Source organism: Artemia sp. Qi Xiang Cuo, chromosome 5 (genome assembly GCF_049724085.1).
Source record: "Artemia sp. Qi Xiang Cuo chromosome 5, ASM4972408v1, whole genome shotgun sequence".
NCBI lineage: Eukaryota > Metazoa > Arthropoda > Branchiopoda > Anostraca > Artemiidae > Artemia > Artemia sp. Qi Xiang Cuo.
In genome coordinates, this window is record NC_142798.1 from 35,238,318 (window position 1) to 35,252,559 (window position 14,242).

General features: G+C 34.3%; 1 protein-coding gene across 6 annotated transcripts in view; it reads left to right on the forward strand.

Moving 5' to 3' along the window:
• Window positions 1–14,242, forward strand: part of LOC148952083 (NCK-interacting protein with SH3 domain) — a 142,606-nt gene that overhangs the window by 103,174 nt on the left and 25,190 nt on the right. For all 6 annotated transcript variants that reach the window (XM_089088835.1, XM_089088834.1, XM_089088833.1 and 3 more), the window contains exon 4: window positions 8,820–9,045. In XM_089088835.1, the coding sequence (XP_088944961.1) occupies window positions 8,820–9,045 (226 nt within the window). The remainder of the gene's footprint in view (window positions 1–8,819; window positions 9,046–14,242) is intronic.

Sequence of the window (14,242 nt, forward strand, 5' to 3'; positions counted from 1 at the left end):
AGAGGAAACCATATCACCAGGAAATATTTGGGGGGGACAAGGGGTTAAAATTCTATCGGGGAAAAATTGGGTTTTTGGAGATATTGTATAATCCAACCCTCTTGCGCTCGCCGGTGAATAGCTTTTTGGAGATATTGGTGTTTTTTTTTTCTGGAAAAAATCCTGGTATTAGGGATTTTTTCTTAGGAATAACTAGATTTTTCATTGCTAAAAATTCTTCAAAATTCTTCTCATCGCTCTCATCCTCAAAATAGTCTTGCTTGAAATTCAAGGGTTTTAGCTCTGCCAATCTTGATCTAGGGGGTTTATTTTCGGCATCTGACTAATCAGTAGACGAGGAAAGTGATAACCATATGTCCAAAAATTTTACTCTTTTTATTCGGCTAATACCCGCCATGTAAGTTCTTCTGCTATTAAAGTTTACCCTTTTAAAATTCTAACCGTTGTTGAACCTTCTTATTAATATTTTCTTTCCAGAGTATCTGTTTGAAAGTTTTTTTTCGTTTTTCTTCGCTTAGTTTTGTCGGCAAACAAAGTTTCCTACTTTGAAATCTTAAGTCCTTTTGACTTTAGGTTAATTTATTGGCTCTTCCTTTCTTTTAAGTTTTTAAAGCTCTTGCTTAACTATTTTGTAAATTTCACTCATCCTATTTATGAATCTTGTTTATAATCCTCCGAGTTATTAAAATACTGCCGAGATTCAATAATCTCATTATACGGGATTCTAAAATCACGACCAAAAAGTAAATAAAATGGATTATATTTAGTTGTTTCTGAATAAGCAGTATTGATTACGTTAGTTAAGTAAGGTAAGAATTGATCCCAATCATTCCTATTGTCTTTTGTATAAATGCTTAATACGTTCGGAAATATTTTATGCCTATTTTCTATTTTACCATTAGCCTGTGGGTGGTACGGTGTTGTTACCATTTTCTCTATATTAAGAAAACTCATTAAATCTTTCGTTACCTTTGAAACAAAATTGCTTCCGTTGTCACTCAAAACCTTATTTGGAATGCCAAATTTTAAAAATAATTTTGCTAACGCCTTACTGGTGGCGTAAGCACCTTGATTTTTTAATGCTTTTGCAAAAGTAAACCCAGAAAAGTGATCTATAACCGAAAGAATACAAGTATGGCCTCTGCTGGAAACAGGCAAGGCTCCACTTGTTCCGTATAAGTCAAATGAGATAATACCGAAGGGGTACTTTGCTACCGGGACCTGTCCCATTGGAGGATTAGGATAAGCTGGGGGGATTTTTCTTAAGTTACACGCTTCGCATGTATTTACAAATTTTTTAAGTTTTGTTATTTCCGCAGGTACGTAAAAATATTGTTTTAATTTTTGGAAAGTTTTCGTTACTCCTAAGTGTACACCTGTATCTGAATGAAAATATTCAAATGCAGGCACTATTAAGTTTTGTGGTAATACAGGTATTATTGAGGTTTGGTTTCTATTTGTCTCAGCAGTCACGATTCTACATAGTTCTTCTTCATCAAGATCATAGTAAAAATTATCTATCTCTTTTCTAAGAGTTTTGAATTTATTCGGTAACGCATTGTCATTCACAAAATAATTAATAAGCGCTGAACACATTTCGTCCTTTTTTTGCTTTCTTTTTATATTTTCTAAAGACAAGGGACCATGGTTAATCTTATTGTCTTTTAACGTGTCCTTGACTTTGTTTTTCTTACGTCCATGTTTGCTCTTAGCATTGATAGCGTTAACTTCATTTTCTTCAGCTTCCGACGGCATATTTTCTGGGTATCTACTCATAAAATCGCAAGCTGCGTTTTCTTTACCTTTTGAATATTCAAATTTCGTAATCTAGATCTTGCATTTTAATAATCCATCTAGCTAGAATTCCCATGGGGCTTTTAAATGTACGCAGGTACTGAAAACTTTTATGGTCTGATAGTAGTATAAATTTTCTACCAATTAAAGAGTGTCTAAATTTATTCAAGTAGTCGATTATAGATAATAATTCAAGGTTTGTGGCGGAATAACTAATTTCGCCCTTTGATAAGGTTCGGCTCGAATAGCTTATAACTTTCCATTTGTTTTTGTTTAGGCGTTCCCTCTAGAGGATTAGGGTTTTCTACCGGGAATATTTGCGAAAGAATTGCGCCAATGCCTTTTGAACTAGCATCGGTTTTGACCACAAATTGTCCGTTTTAGAAATCACGAAGTGATAATATTGGTTTAGAAGTAAGTGCCCTTTTGAGACGGTCAAGGGAATATTGAGCAGTTTGGGACCAGTTAACATTATGTGAGTTCCCTTTAGTGAATTTTTCGATAGGTTTTGCAATTTGGTCGTAATTATGTAGGAATTTTCTAATGTAGCCAGTAAGACCTAAAATTCCCCTTAATTCTTTCATAGTTCTGGGGGGCTTGAGGTTTTCAACATATATTATTTTATCAGGGTCTGGGGATATCTCTCCTTGTGTTACTACTACTCCTAAAATATAATTTTAGGTTGAAGTTAATTTATTTTCTCGAACCGGAATTTTAAAGTACCCTGTCTGAATTTCTGGAAACCTTAGATACTTTTGCTAAGTGATGTCTAATTTTTTCTCCTCCACATACAACGTCGTCAACGAAATGAATTATGGTCGTGAATCATCTTGAAAGATGTACTTGGGATCTATGTCGAGTAATTGAACTTGTTTTAAGCCCAAAAGGTACCCTTAAGTATTCATCTGAACCATATTCAGATGCGGAAAATGCAGTTTCATGGACATCTTTTTCGATTATATTCACTTGGTGGTAGCCTTGGGTAAGGTCCAAAGAAGTAAAAATTTTGTTTTTGCTTGAAATTGAGTCAAGAATTTCATCTATTCTTGGTAGAGGAAATTTATCGCTAACTACTTGTTTGTTGAGGGCTCTATAATCTACTACAAGTCTAAGATCACCATTCTTTTTTGGTACTAAGATCACTGGTGCACTATACGCACTTATACTTGGGCGTATAATTTTATTTTTTTCTAATTCATGGATTTTATTTTTTTAACCATTCTTTGTCCTTATATGGCACACGATATGGCTGTTTTGCTACGGGATTACCAGTCGTTAAAATTGAGTGTTCATAAAATGGAATCAGTCCGATGTCATCTTCAGATGCAGAAAATACTTCTTTAAAATTCCATAATAATTCGCATAATTTTTTCTTAAGTTCCAAGTCCGTAATATGATCCATATTAAATTTGTTTAAAAATTGCGATTTAGTTAGAGGATATTTGTTATTAGAGGTTTTAATGCCGCTAACTAGGTTTCTTCTAGAATTTTCCCATCTATTTAAATCATTCTCTGATAAAACTTGGATTTGAACTAAACATGTCCCCTTTTTTATTGTAATTGTATCATTTTCGTGGTTATTAGTTACCCAAATAAAACCTTCTCATTTGTCATAAGATATAATCTGTTCCTCACATAGCAGATTTTCAGGAATTTCATTTGATGGGGTCGCAAACCATATTTCGGATTTGCTAATCACTGGCTCAATGCATCTGTGATATTTGAATTTTTTGCATCGTTTTGGGAGGGACTTTTGTTTTCCTTATTGCGAATCCGTAATATTTCTCTTTATTTTCATTGTTTATTAGATTCATATTTGCGCTATGCTGCGCCATTGGGGCATCTTGCGGCGTCACGTTGGGTTTTACGATGTTTTTCCATAATTCTGATATTTTCTTAATTTCGTTTGACCTGTACTGTTGCATATCTCTTATTCTTATTTTTGCAGATTTAATACCATTATTTTTTAAATTTACTTCATCTCTGAAATATCTCTCAGGATAATTGAACAAATTTCTAACTATACCATGTTTTTTTTGCAAGAAATGATATTCAAAATATTGCGACATTATACCATAAAAAATTTTGTTTACTGTTACGTTGTCTTCGTAGCCTCTGTTACAATTTCTTAAGGTAGAAATTTCTTCCCCTACCTTAGCCGGGTAGACAAGCTTTTCATTAGCCACGTCTATTACTATCTTATTAGACCTTAAGAAATTTGCGAATATAATTGCCTCGTAAGGAGAGTTATCTCATATTGTAAAATTTGTTGGAAAGATCCTATTGTCCCTTTTTACGTTTAGGCAAATTGAACCCTTTGCATCCAATTTATGCTCTGTCACTCTAGTTAGATTGGGATTATTAGGGTTCCTCTGTCGCCTAATATGCAGAGGCAACATACTCTATTACAGTACTCAACAGTACTCTATTAGACCTTAAAAAATTTGCGCCTATAATTGCCTCATACGGAAAGTTATCGCATATTATAAAATTTGTCGGAAAGGTCCTATTATCCCTTCTTACGTTTAGGCAAATTGAAGCTTTTGCATTCAATTTATGCTCTGTCACACAAGTTAAATTGAGATTATTAGGGTTCCTCTGTCGCCTAATATGCAGAGGCAACATATTAAATATGCATGAGCGTATAATATTAACTGTAGCTCCGCTGTCAACTAAAGCTTTAAAGTAAACGTTTTCTACACAAAAATAATTGAATCTAAGTAGCTTGTTAATACTATCACTACAAGACAGAACTACTATCATTTTGGACCAATTAAATAATCTGGGCAACCTCGGGGTCCAATTTATTTTTTTGAGGGGCCCAGAACGTGTCCCTGCTGACTTATTTCATGCGTCAGTGCCTGCAACGGATATTCAGACATATGAGGTTCCTCAGGCATATTTAATTGATTTACGTCTGTCTGCCTTTGCCATATATTATTATGGTAACTTGGGTGTCCTGCGTCAGTACCGCTTGCTGGCGCTGAATGCCAATTTCCGTTAGCTTGAAAAATTTTCATTTCCCGTCGGCAAATTTTCGTGATTTCTATATAGCATTCTCGCATTATATTGGCTGTGGCGAGTATTTGGGTTTTCAAATCGGTAACTAATTTGTCTATTGGGGGGAGGGCTATACAAATTTGGTTGGTACACGTTGTAAGGTACTAATTGGCGCAATATTCCCTGGCTATAGCCTTGTGCACGATCGGCGCTAAAATTTGTTCCTCCAACCAAATTGTTCCCATAATTCTGCGCACTGCTGACAGCAATTCTTGGTATATGGTTGGGGAAATAACGGCACTCCCTCGCGATGTGTCCAGGTCGATTGCAATTATAGCATCTTATTATTGTATGGTTATTTTCATAACTAAATTGCTTGACAGGCTGAAAACGTACTGTTTTCTGCCTAGCGGGTTCTTGCGTTTTATTTCTTTGTGGTACTAGGGAGTTATCCCTTGAAAAGGAATTGGGAGATGCCTGATCGCCCTTGAAGATTAGGTTCGCGTTTGAATCGCCTAGGCTATTTATTTTTGCTTTACTGTGCGACCATCGTGTCGACTTCGATCAATCGATCTACTTCCTGAACTGCAAGATCCAACGTCTGAATATTTTTGGATATTACCATTCTATATAGTTTTGGGGGTAGCCATTGCAAAAAGGTATTTAGTATGACTTTTTCATACAGTGGTCCTGAACCTCTTCCGTATTTTGCCTCTACTGAAATGCGTATATTATCAAGATATTCTCTTATATTTTGTGAATAGTCAAAGCACACCATTCCGTGTTTTAATTTATTTATGGAACTGGTTTCGATAAATCTGTCTTTAAATGCTTTTAACAATTTGTCCACCGTATTCATTGGCAAGCTGGCGTCGTCGCCTATAGTATGTTCAATCTGCTTCTGAAAGGTCAAGGCCTGGCCTTTGAACCAGAGTAGAAGCATCTGGATTAACATTTCTAGCTCTGTTTTTGTTAGATATGCCAACTGAGCCGATTGGATATTGAAATTATCAATATCCGATTGACCACTGTTCTCCAGGATAGAATTTGCTATTTATATATTTTTCATGACCATCTTCTGTGCCATTAATTTTTCTTATAAATCCTCTGCCACTTTTTTTGCGTTGGAATAATTCGAAATAAATTTATTTTCTCACTTAACCTATTTTGGGGGAGGCTATTATCTCCTATAAGATATTTTAAAGGGTTTCCTGTCGTAGCTTAGCGGTTATAGGCCTAATCACTTTACTTATATGTCTGTATCTCTCCGATAATTAAATTTAAATTACAAAGTTTTAATAGCCTAATTACTTCGCAAATTTTCCTCCAATTTCCGACTCGCACCATTTGTAGCGATAAATGGAATTTTGTGGCTATAAAAGAAATTTTTAGCTATAAAAGAAATATTAGCGATAAAAGAAATGACTGAGGCAATCATAAATATTGACCGCGTCAAATCTAACGTCGTACTTTAAAGCTGCGATCTTACACCTTATAAGTTCTCCGATAGCGCCGCTTATAGCGCTAAAGATTTTGCTATCAAGGCCTGCGCCACCCTCAATTACTGAGAGAAAATAAAATGTGTAGCCATATAAATGTGACCTCTTCTCCTCGAGCTATCTGGAAATCAGATTCCCTGGGAACGTACCTTCGAGATATGTGGACTAATTACCTGTTATCAGACTGGATGCAGACATATAAAATGAAATAAACACAGATAAAAGGCAATAGATTCATGGAGACTTACATATTTAGGTGAACAGCAGTTGGTCACTTCAAATGACAACAACGGTGACTGAGACACAACAATGAAAGAATTGCAAAGCTTGAACGCCGAAATAAGTCTATCGATAATAATAATAATCATCCTGAATCTGATTTATGAATATTTCCAAAAAGCACTTTTACCCCTCTATCAAACGTAGTTTGTTTGTCCTGCGCTCTAAGAACTGGCTCACAATTGGCTCAAGTGGCCCAAGGATGCGAACCCTTTGTCCAATAAATTGTTTTTAATATTTCTGATGATTCAAACGTTCACATGGCTCCTATAATTTAAACTTTCTTAGAAATATTGTTCGTAGCATCTTTTTTATTGCCCATTATCTTAGCGAAATCCTAAGCTTGGATAGCGCCGTTCTTTGTCTGAGGCTAACTGCAATTTTTCTCTTTGCTGATTAAGGACTTTTCTTTCTTTTTGAAACTAGATTTAAACTTAATTAGAGAAAGTCGGAATTATCTTTAGAAAGAAGGAACTTTATTTTGGTATTTTAAATATATCGCATTTTACTCACGGTACACAGAAACCAACAGTCGTCAAACTCGTCGACATAGAACTGCAAATGTTTGATTGGTCAGTCAACATTAAACTGATCGGCTGGATCAATGAAGCCGTGGTGGACATTTTGAATAGACTGCGTTTCAAAATGTAACTAGTATCCAAGCTCCTGAGGGAAGCAAAACTAAATTGATGTTTATCCAAAAGAGAAAAAAGAACATCACAGTTGTTGTTTTATTTAAGATTAGAAACCGGCATTTTAATTAAAGGCACCAAACGGGTGCCTTTAATTATTGGGATCAAAACTGTTGCTGGTTTGTTGAAACACTTACAACGACCAACAAAATGATTTTGTTGAAGCTTCTGAAAACATCATTTGGCATGAATGTAAAGAGCATAGTGTCATAATTAAATAAAACATATGCAAGGTTCAAAATCTTAAAAAAAATAAATGGAACTGTAAAACTAAACATAATTTAGAATAATCTACCTGATGCATTTGTATACAGTTTTTTTTAACTTATAGAATTCTATATTTGAAATCTAGCTGTAAAGTTGACATAATTTTGACAAAGTTGACACGATCGACCACAACTCAATTTCTTAATTGTTTGCGAAACTTGTCTCTTGGTGCACGAAAATAAGTTTACGAAGTGGAAAAAAATGTCATTCTATTCGCAATTTTCTAATAATAACCAGCGATGTTTCTCCTCCTTGCACTGTCAGTTCTCTCCACTTTAATAAGAATTGTCACCAAGTCCACATACGAATGAAATATTCAGTTGAAGTCAAGTTTTTGTCGAAATATCCATGTTAAGTTTTGGATTTTTTTTTAGAAATTTGCATATTTGGATTAGTCTCATCTTTGCCTACATAGACTGAAAAATCTGTTTAGCTATTGTGAAAAAAGCATGTAATTTTTTTAAGTTTTGTTTATGGTCAAATTATGTCCACAATTTATTTACTCTGAAAGTAAATAAATTGAGTATCAAGTTTATTCAGGTAAGTTCTGTCTGTTGCTAATGTTTGTTTTTTATCTGACTTTTTACTTTCAATTGCATGTGTATACCAAATATACTCTACCCAGAATCAAACTTGATGGTCTAGTCAATAATTTAAAGTGATATGCAATATCTACAGCGTCTTTTTACTTCTATCTTCCACGTTTTATTATCTTCTTCATCAGAATGATTGTGACTTTCTGTTCAGGTGTCCTACTACTTAGAGCTGGTTTAAAGTTTCAGTCAGTAATTTGAAAATTGGGTATTTTGCTGTCTCTAAAATTAGTTAAAGCTATATTTTGATTGACTATCCTTGTCTGTTGTGATGTGTTTTTTTTAAGTCAATAAATAGAATAGTGACATAGTAAAGCTACTATTAATGAAATGGGAACAGTTTTGTATCAGAAAATTATTGTACAGGAAAATCATCCCAATAGAATCTTGAAAAAAACAGAAATTGTATAATTGGCATTTTAAGCTGAGTTAATCAACTCTCTGTAATTTCACGCGAGTCCTAGGTGGGGAGAGAACTGCTACAATACCTGATCAAAGGGAAAATTTCTGTCCAAAATTAAATTTTAAGGACTTGCGACAGAAAAATTTGATTATCCGTGCCCCTAAAATGCATTTTTTGGGATATCTGACCCTTTCCCTTACTTGAAGAGCCCTCTGACATTTCTAAAGATCTTACCTGTGCTGCTCCAGTGATTATAAGTGAAACGGGGTTAGTCTTACTTGCTATATTACAGGTTGAAAGAAGGAACCTTGTCACAGGTAGATTTGTCTGATCTTGAGAACTTTTTGGAAGCAGACTTTCAGACGCCTAAATCACCAGAATGCACGTTGGATGGTCAGCAGCTGATTAATTTGTTCAATTATATTGAAGAACTTACAAATGATCTGTTCGATGATCCTTTGCGCCTAGAGGACTGGAACATCATCGCTAGAAAACTAGAAAGAACATTAGTCCTTTTGGTGAGTGTCTGCTCTTACTTTTGGTGGAATACTGTGTGTAACTCTTGTAATATAATAAGGCGTAATTTAAAGCTTTCAGTTGACGAATATATGTAGAAAATCTAGACGCGACTTCTACAGATTTACGTACTTGTATCTCTCAATGTAAAATTGTTCCTTTGTTTGTTTTTCTTTTTTATCGATTTTCTCTCTCTAAGACCATATAGTTCTACATTAGCGATTCATATTGTAATTCTCCCATTTTTATGGAAAGATCAACTGCCTAATTGCTATTGTCACCTGTTATATCAAGCTTTTTCCGTAATATAGAATTTTTTGTCTACTCTTTTAGAGTTCCATAAAAAGTGATTAATTCTCTGGCACATGGGTTGCGAGGATTGTCGTTGTGCAGGCTTTGAGTCTGAACAGGAATACTCGATCTAGATCTGCACTAGCTTGTAACCGGTGGCGTATGGCATTTTCAGGCACAGGGAAGCAATGAAGCTTTTTGGATGATTAAATATAATTATCATGTACAAGGGAAATAAAAGATCATTCTTACATCTGCATATTTGCACTTTTCACTGTGAATATCCTTCCCAGAGCATATGAGCTTAGGAGAGTGAAGAATGAAACCCCAATTTCTCATGATAGAATCTTTTTAGATTTTAATAGGGGCGTAAAAGTAAAATGACGAAAAATTGATAAATGTCAGTATTTGTCACAACATGGAGAAATTGAATCATTTTCATATTAAATTTCATTGCTATATAAATTAAATCATTTGCTCATTAGATTGAAAACGAATACGAGAAAGTATCACGTATAGAAAGGATCCAAAAAGTCCTACATTGCTGTCTCGTTTAAACCTGTCTATGTATGCACCGGATGCAAGTTTCCCGTCAAATTTGTTTTATTTTCGCTGATATTAATTTGAAGTTAAGTTGTTTACTGATTAAGTAATATGTAACTGCTCAAATTGGTCATAAATCTTTACCGAGGTGGCTCTCTGTCTCGTCTTTTTGCTAAAAATCTTTGTCGTTCCATCTGCAAGACGAGTGGAAAGCCGAGCTGAAACATTCAACCAATCGCAATTATGTCTGAGTTCGAAAACCCGACAGTATAATTGAATTCATTTTTCTTTTCTCTGTCGAAAAAACACCATCTTATGCTCAGTTATTTGTATGGGTTGTCATTTTCTCCTCAATAAGTCGTCATTTTCCACCATTAACTGATTGATTTGGAATATTCTCAAGTGTGAGGGGGGATCCTCCCTCACCCGTAAACCTCTTTTTTCATGTTAATTGTTGATTCTTCCATATTAATACTTCTAAAATGAAAGCCAGTCATAAAAAAATACTTACCTTAAAATATTTTTTTAGGAAGTTGGGGGAGAGGTGGTCAAAGTATTTTACAAGAAAGTATCAAAAATTTATTAAACTATCAACGTTTTCGCATTCTTCAATGGATAGTTTTTGTCCGTTTATGCCCCTGAAATGTGCTGTAACAATTATTTTCTAAACAAACCATTTTTGTTTATGCAAGTTTCCATTACTGCAAGTTTTCGCTACAGGTGCTGAATTGTTTGATTTGGAAATAATCGCTTTTTCGTTAATTTAGTTGAAATAAGGCCGTTTAAATAATGCAAACAATTTTTTTTTCTGAAAAATACTGACAACTGCCAAAATCCATTGAAAACGATTTTTGAGTCTCCAAAAATTAAGTTAATCTAATATTCAACTATTCGATTAAGTTTTTTTCTTAACTCGTTTTTATTAAATCGCCGACTTATTTTTAACTCGCTTTTATTAACTCATCATCCTATTTATATGCTTGCATGTACTTTAGTCATTTAAATTTGTTAAATTTTTTAGGAATTTTTGACCGCTTCCGAAGTTACTTCCAATTTTTATCAGTATATGCACTACTGGTGACTGAGCAATTATACAACATCAAAATTTCCTCGTCCTGTATGTTCCATTTCCAAATCATGGTTGCAGAACTAGCTGTAACCTAGTAAAGAATGAACCACTAACCATAGTAGCCAAAAATAAAAAATGTGTTCTAAAAGATTTGTTAGATGATTCAGGAATTGGAACTATTCTTTTCGATTAGTCTTAATAGTAAACGACAGAATCAGGCGGCAAAGTCTGTCAAATATGCCACCATACCCCAGAGAAGCAACTTTTCAAAAGATACTTGTGTTATATTATCTTGTCAAAAAATAAGTATATTGCATCATCATGCATATGAAGATTTATTTTAAAACTTTAGTTACTACGGGCTAGAGTTCGTTCTATACTATAAAAAAGGAAAAAAAAGATGACACACCAGTGTTTTACTAAAACGCGTTTTAATTTTTGATCACTATTGGCCAAGGTTCGTTTTTTACTTGAGATTAATTAAAAAAAACTTTTCCCACAAAATAAGTTTTTCAAAGAAATGTAAAGAACTCCACTTTTAACTTATATATATTATATTATATAACTTATAATTCGTATATTTTTTTATACTGAAAAAACATAAATGTTTTTACTTTTATAACTTTAATAAATCAAATAATATTAACATTTTGATTACTAAATATCAGTATATGCTCCTTGAAAATTCTTCTAAGGGAAGGAGTATATATCTTTGTAATTTAGATCTATCAAAAGCTTTTGATAGTGCATGTCATAGTCAGCTTTTTTCTGCTCTTCGTGGTTGTGGTGTCAATCTATCGGTTATTTTGCTTCTTCGATACTGGTGCTCTAATTCTTTTCTTTGCCTGAAATCTGTGCCAGCTTCTATTATTAAATTGAAAAGAGGTTTAGGGCAAGGGGGAGTTTTATCTCCGACCCTTTTTAATTTGTGTATTTCAGGAGTTCTGGCAAAGATATCGGCTACATCTCTCTCCGGTTTTTCTGATGTTTCATGCCTGGCTTACGCTGATGATCTGCTTCTTATAAGCCGTACTAAAACTGGTTTATCTAACATGGTTTCTTGTGTTGCCACTTCTTTTTCAGACATGGGCCTTTCTTTTAATGTAGATAAATGTAAATTTCTTTCTTTTAATAACATTTCTAGTACTTCCCTTTGCTGTAGTGGCTTTACTATCCCTCTCGTAGATTCTCTTCGATGGCTCGGTATTTCAATTACTAATAGTCTTCCGAGCTTGCGCCAGCGCACAGTCTCAGATATTAATATGGAAATTTAATTAGGATATGCTAAGATTGTTGCCAATAGAGGTAAATATAATAATCTCGCGTTGGCCAAGCTCTACTCAACTTTTTATGACCATTCAATTCTTTTTGTTTCTGGAATTTTTCTCCTTTTAAGAAAAATGAGTAAAAAGAATCCGGATTAATTATTTTAGATTTTGTAAATTTTGTTGTTTCTTCCACCTTGGACCAAAAACCGGGTAGTTATTAATAAATTGTTCCTAATATTACTGAAAAACTGGAAGCACTACACAGAAAACTTTCAAATACTGCTTGTATCCGTTTTTCTCCGCACCATCATCTTATCAGGTTTTTTCAGTCATAAGTTATTTTTCTTTTATTTGTTTAGTTGTTTTTCTCTGTTTGGTCATTCTATATTTTTTTAGTATTGTAAAGAGTGAGTAAAAATCAAATAATGATAATAATAATAATGACATATTGTGTCCAATTTCTGCACATTGCTGCTTATTAGACTCTGCAAGTTGTCAGTTTTTTTCTCCCTTCCTCTTTTCCCCTCCTTTCATGCTATTTATTTTTTGTTTTAGTTTCTTTTAAATTATTATGTGTTACACTGTAACTGGTAATCTTTGATTTATATATTGATTTGTTTTGCATTTTATGTGTTTTTCCTCGTGATACTCCACGTATTGTACCTCTGTACAGTGTGGGTTAGAAATAAATAATAATAATAATAATAATAATATATTTATATTAAACTGACAATGCACATTCATTTGTATTTTTTTTTCAGTAAAGTGCAAATTATGTTCTGGCCTTGGGAAGGCATAGTAGTGGAGGAAAGATACGGAAAAAAATGGTCAAACCTCGGGGAAATAGCAACAGAATTTTTTTTTACACCAAAATGTTCAGAAAAATCTGCTTAATCACACAAAAAAATCCCCCCGAATCCCTCCTGCCCAAGTATCCCAAATTTGCCCTTGAAGGGGGAAAATGAGGGGGGGGGGATCGATTTTTGTGGTTATAGATATTTTGGAGTTTGAATAGTTGTTTCCTATCAAATCAAGCATGCTGAATTCAAATATGAATTCAGATTTTAATTTTTCAGTACCCTAATTCCCATTTCCACCTATAAAGGGCGGAGGGTGGCGGAGTAAAATTTGAAATTATGAGGCTGCTGGATTATTTGGTCGTTTCCTATAAAATCAGTGGCGGCGAATTTTAAATTGAAGTTAAAAACTTGATTTTACGTAGTAAAGTACCTCATCTTACCTAAAACGGCTGTGAAAGTGGACCAAAGGGCATGAACTAGTTATTTTAATCACTTATCAGTTGATTCACCATTTCCAATCAAGCTAGGAATGGCACCTTAGAAAACGAGTCTCGAACAGTTTAATTTCAAACCAGTATTCCAGAATCCCCTCCCACTCTCCCTCAGTTTGCGGTTTCCATTCCTTATTGTCATTCTTTATAGTCAGTGGAGACATCTACCATAGTACTTGATAGAAGACTGGCGTCTTCGAGGCTATATATAATGTTTGTGCCGTTTTTTTTTTACTTCCGCAAAAAAAGACAAAAGAATAAACTGGGATCTGCAATTTTTAATTGACACACTGCACAATCTCGGCATCTGCTCTTCGTATTCAGAGGTAAAAGGATTTGAGAGATGTGGAGCAGTATATCAAACGTTGTTGGAAGAGTCCAAAGAGAAAGCACATTTTTTTCAGTATGTAGGAGACAACGTCAATTATGATATTGCTAATATCGACGGCCTGGATACTTTTCATAGAATGGGTCTTATTGAAGTGTCTACACCTGAGTTTTCGGCAACGGACCTTTCAGTGCCAAGAAAAGAAGTAAGTGGAGATAAGATGAAGTCAATCGGCACCATGTCATTCTACATTTACCAAAAACCCGCCATGTCGCAACCAAGGACTTTTGTTTGCTTGACAAAAAATGGTGACACTTATGACAATGAATGGAGGTTGAAACGCTCTGGCGCATCTCTGGCTTTTTCAAAAGCTCATACATGAGCTGGTCGGCCTTTATATGGTCAATAC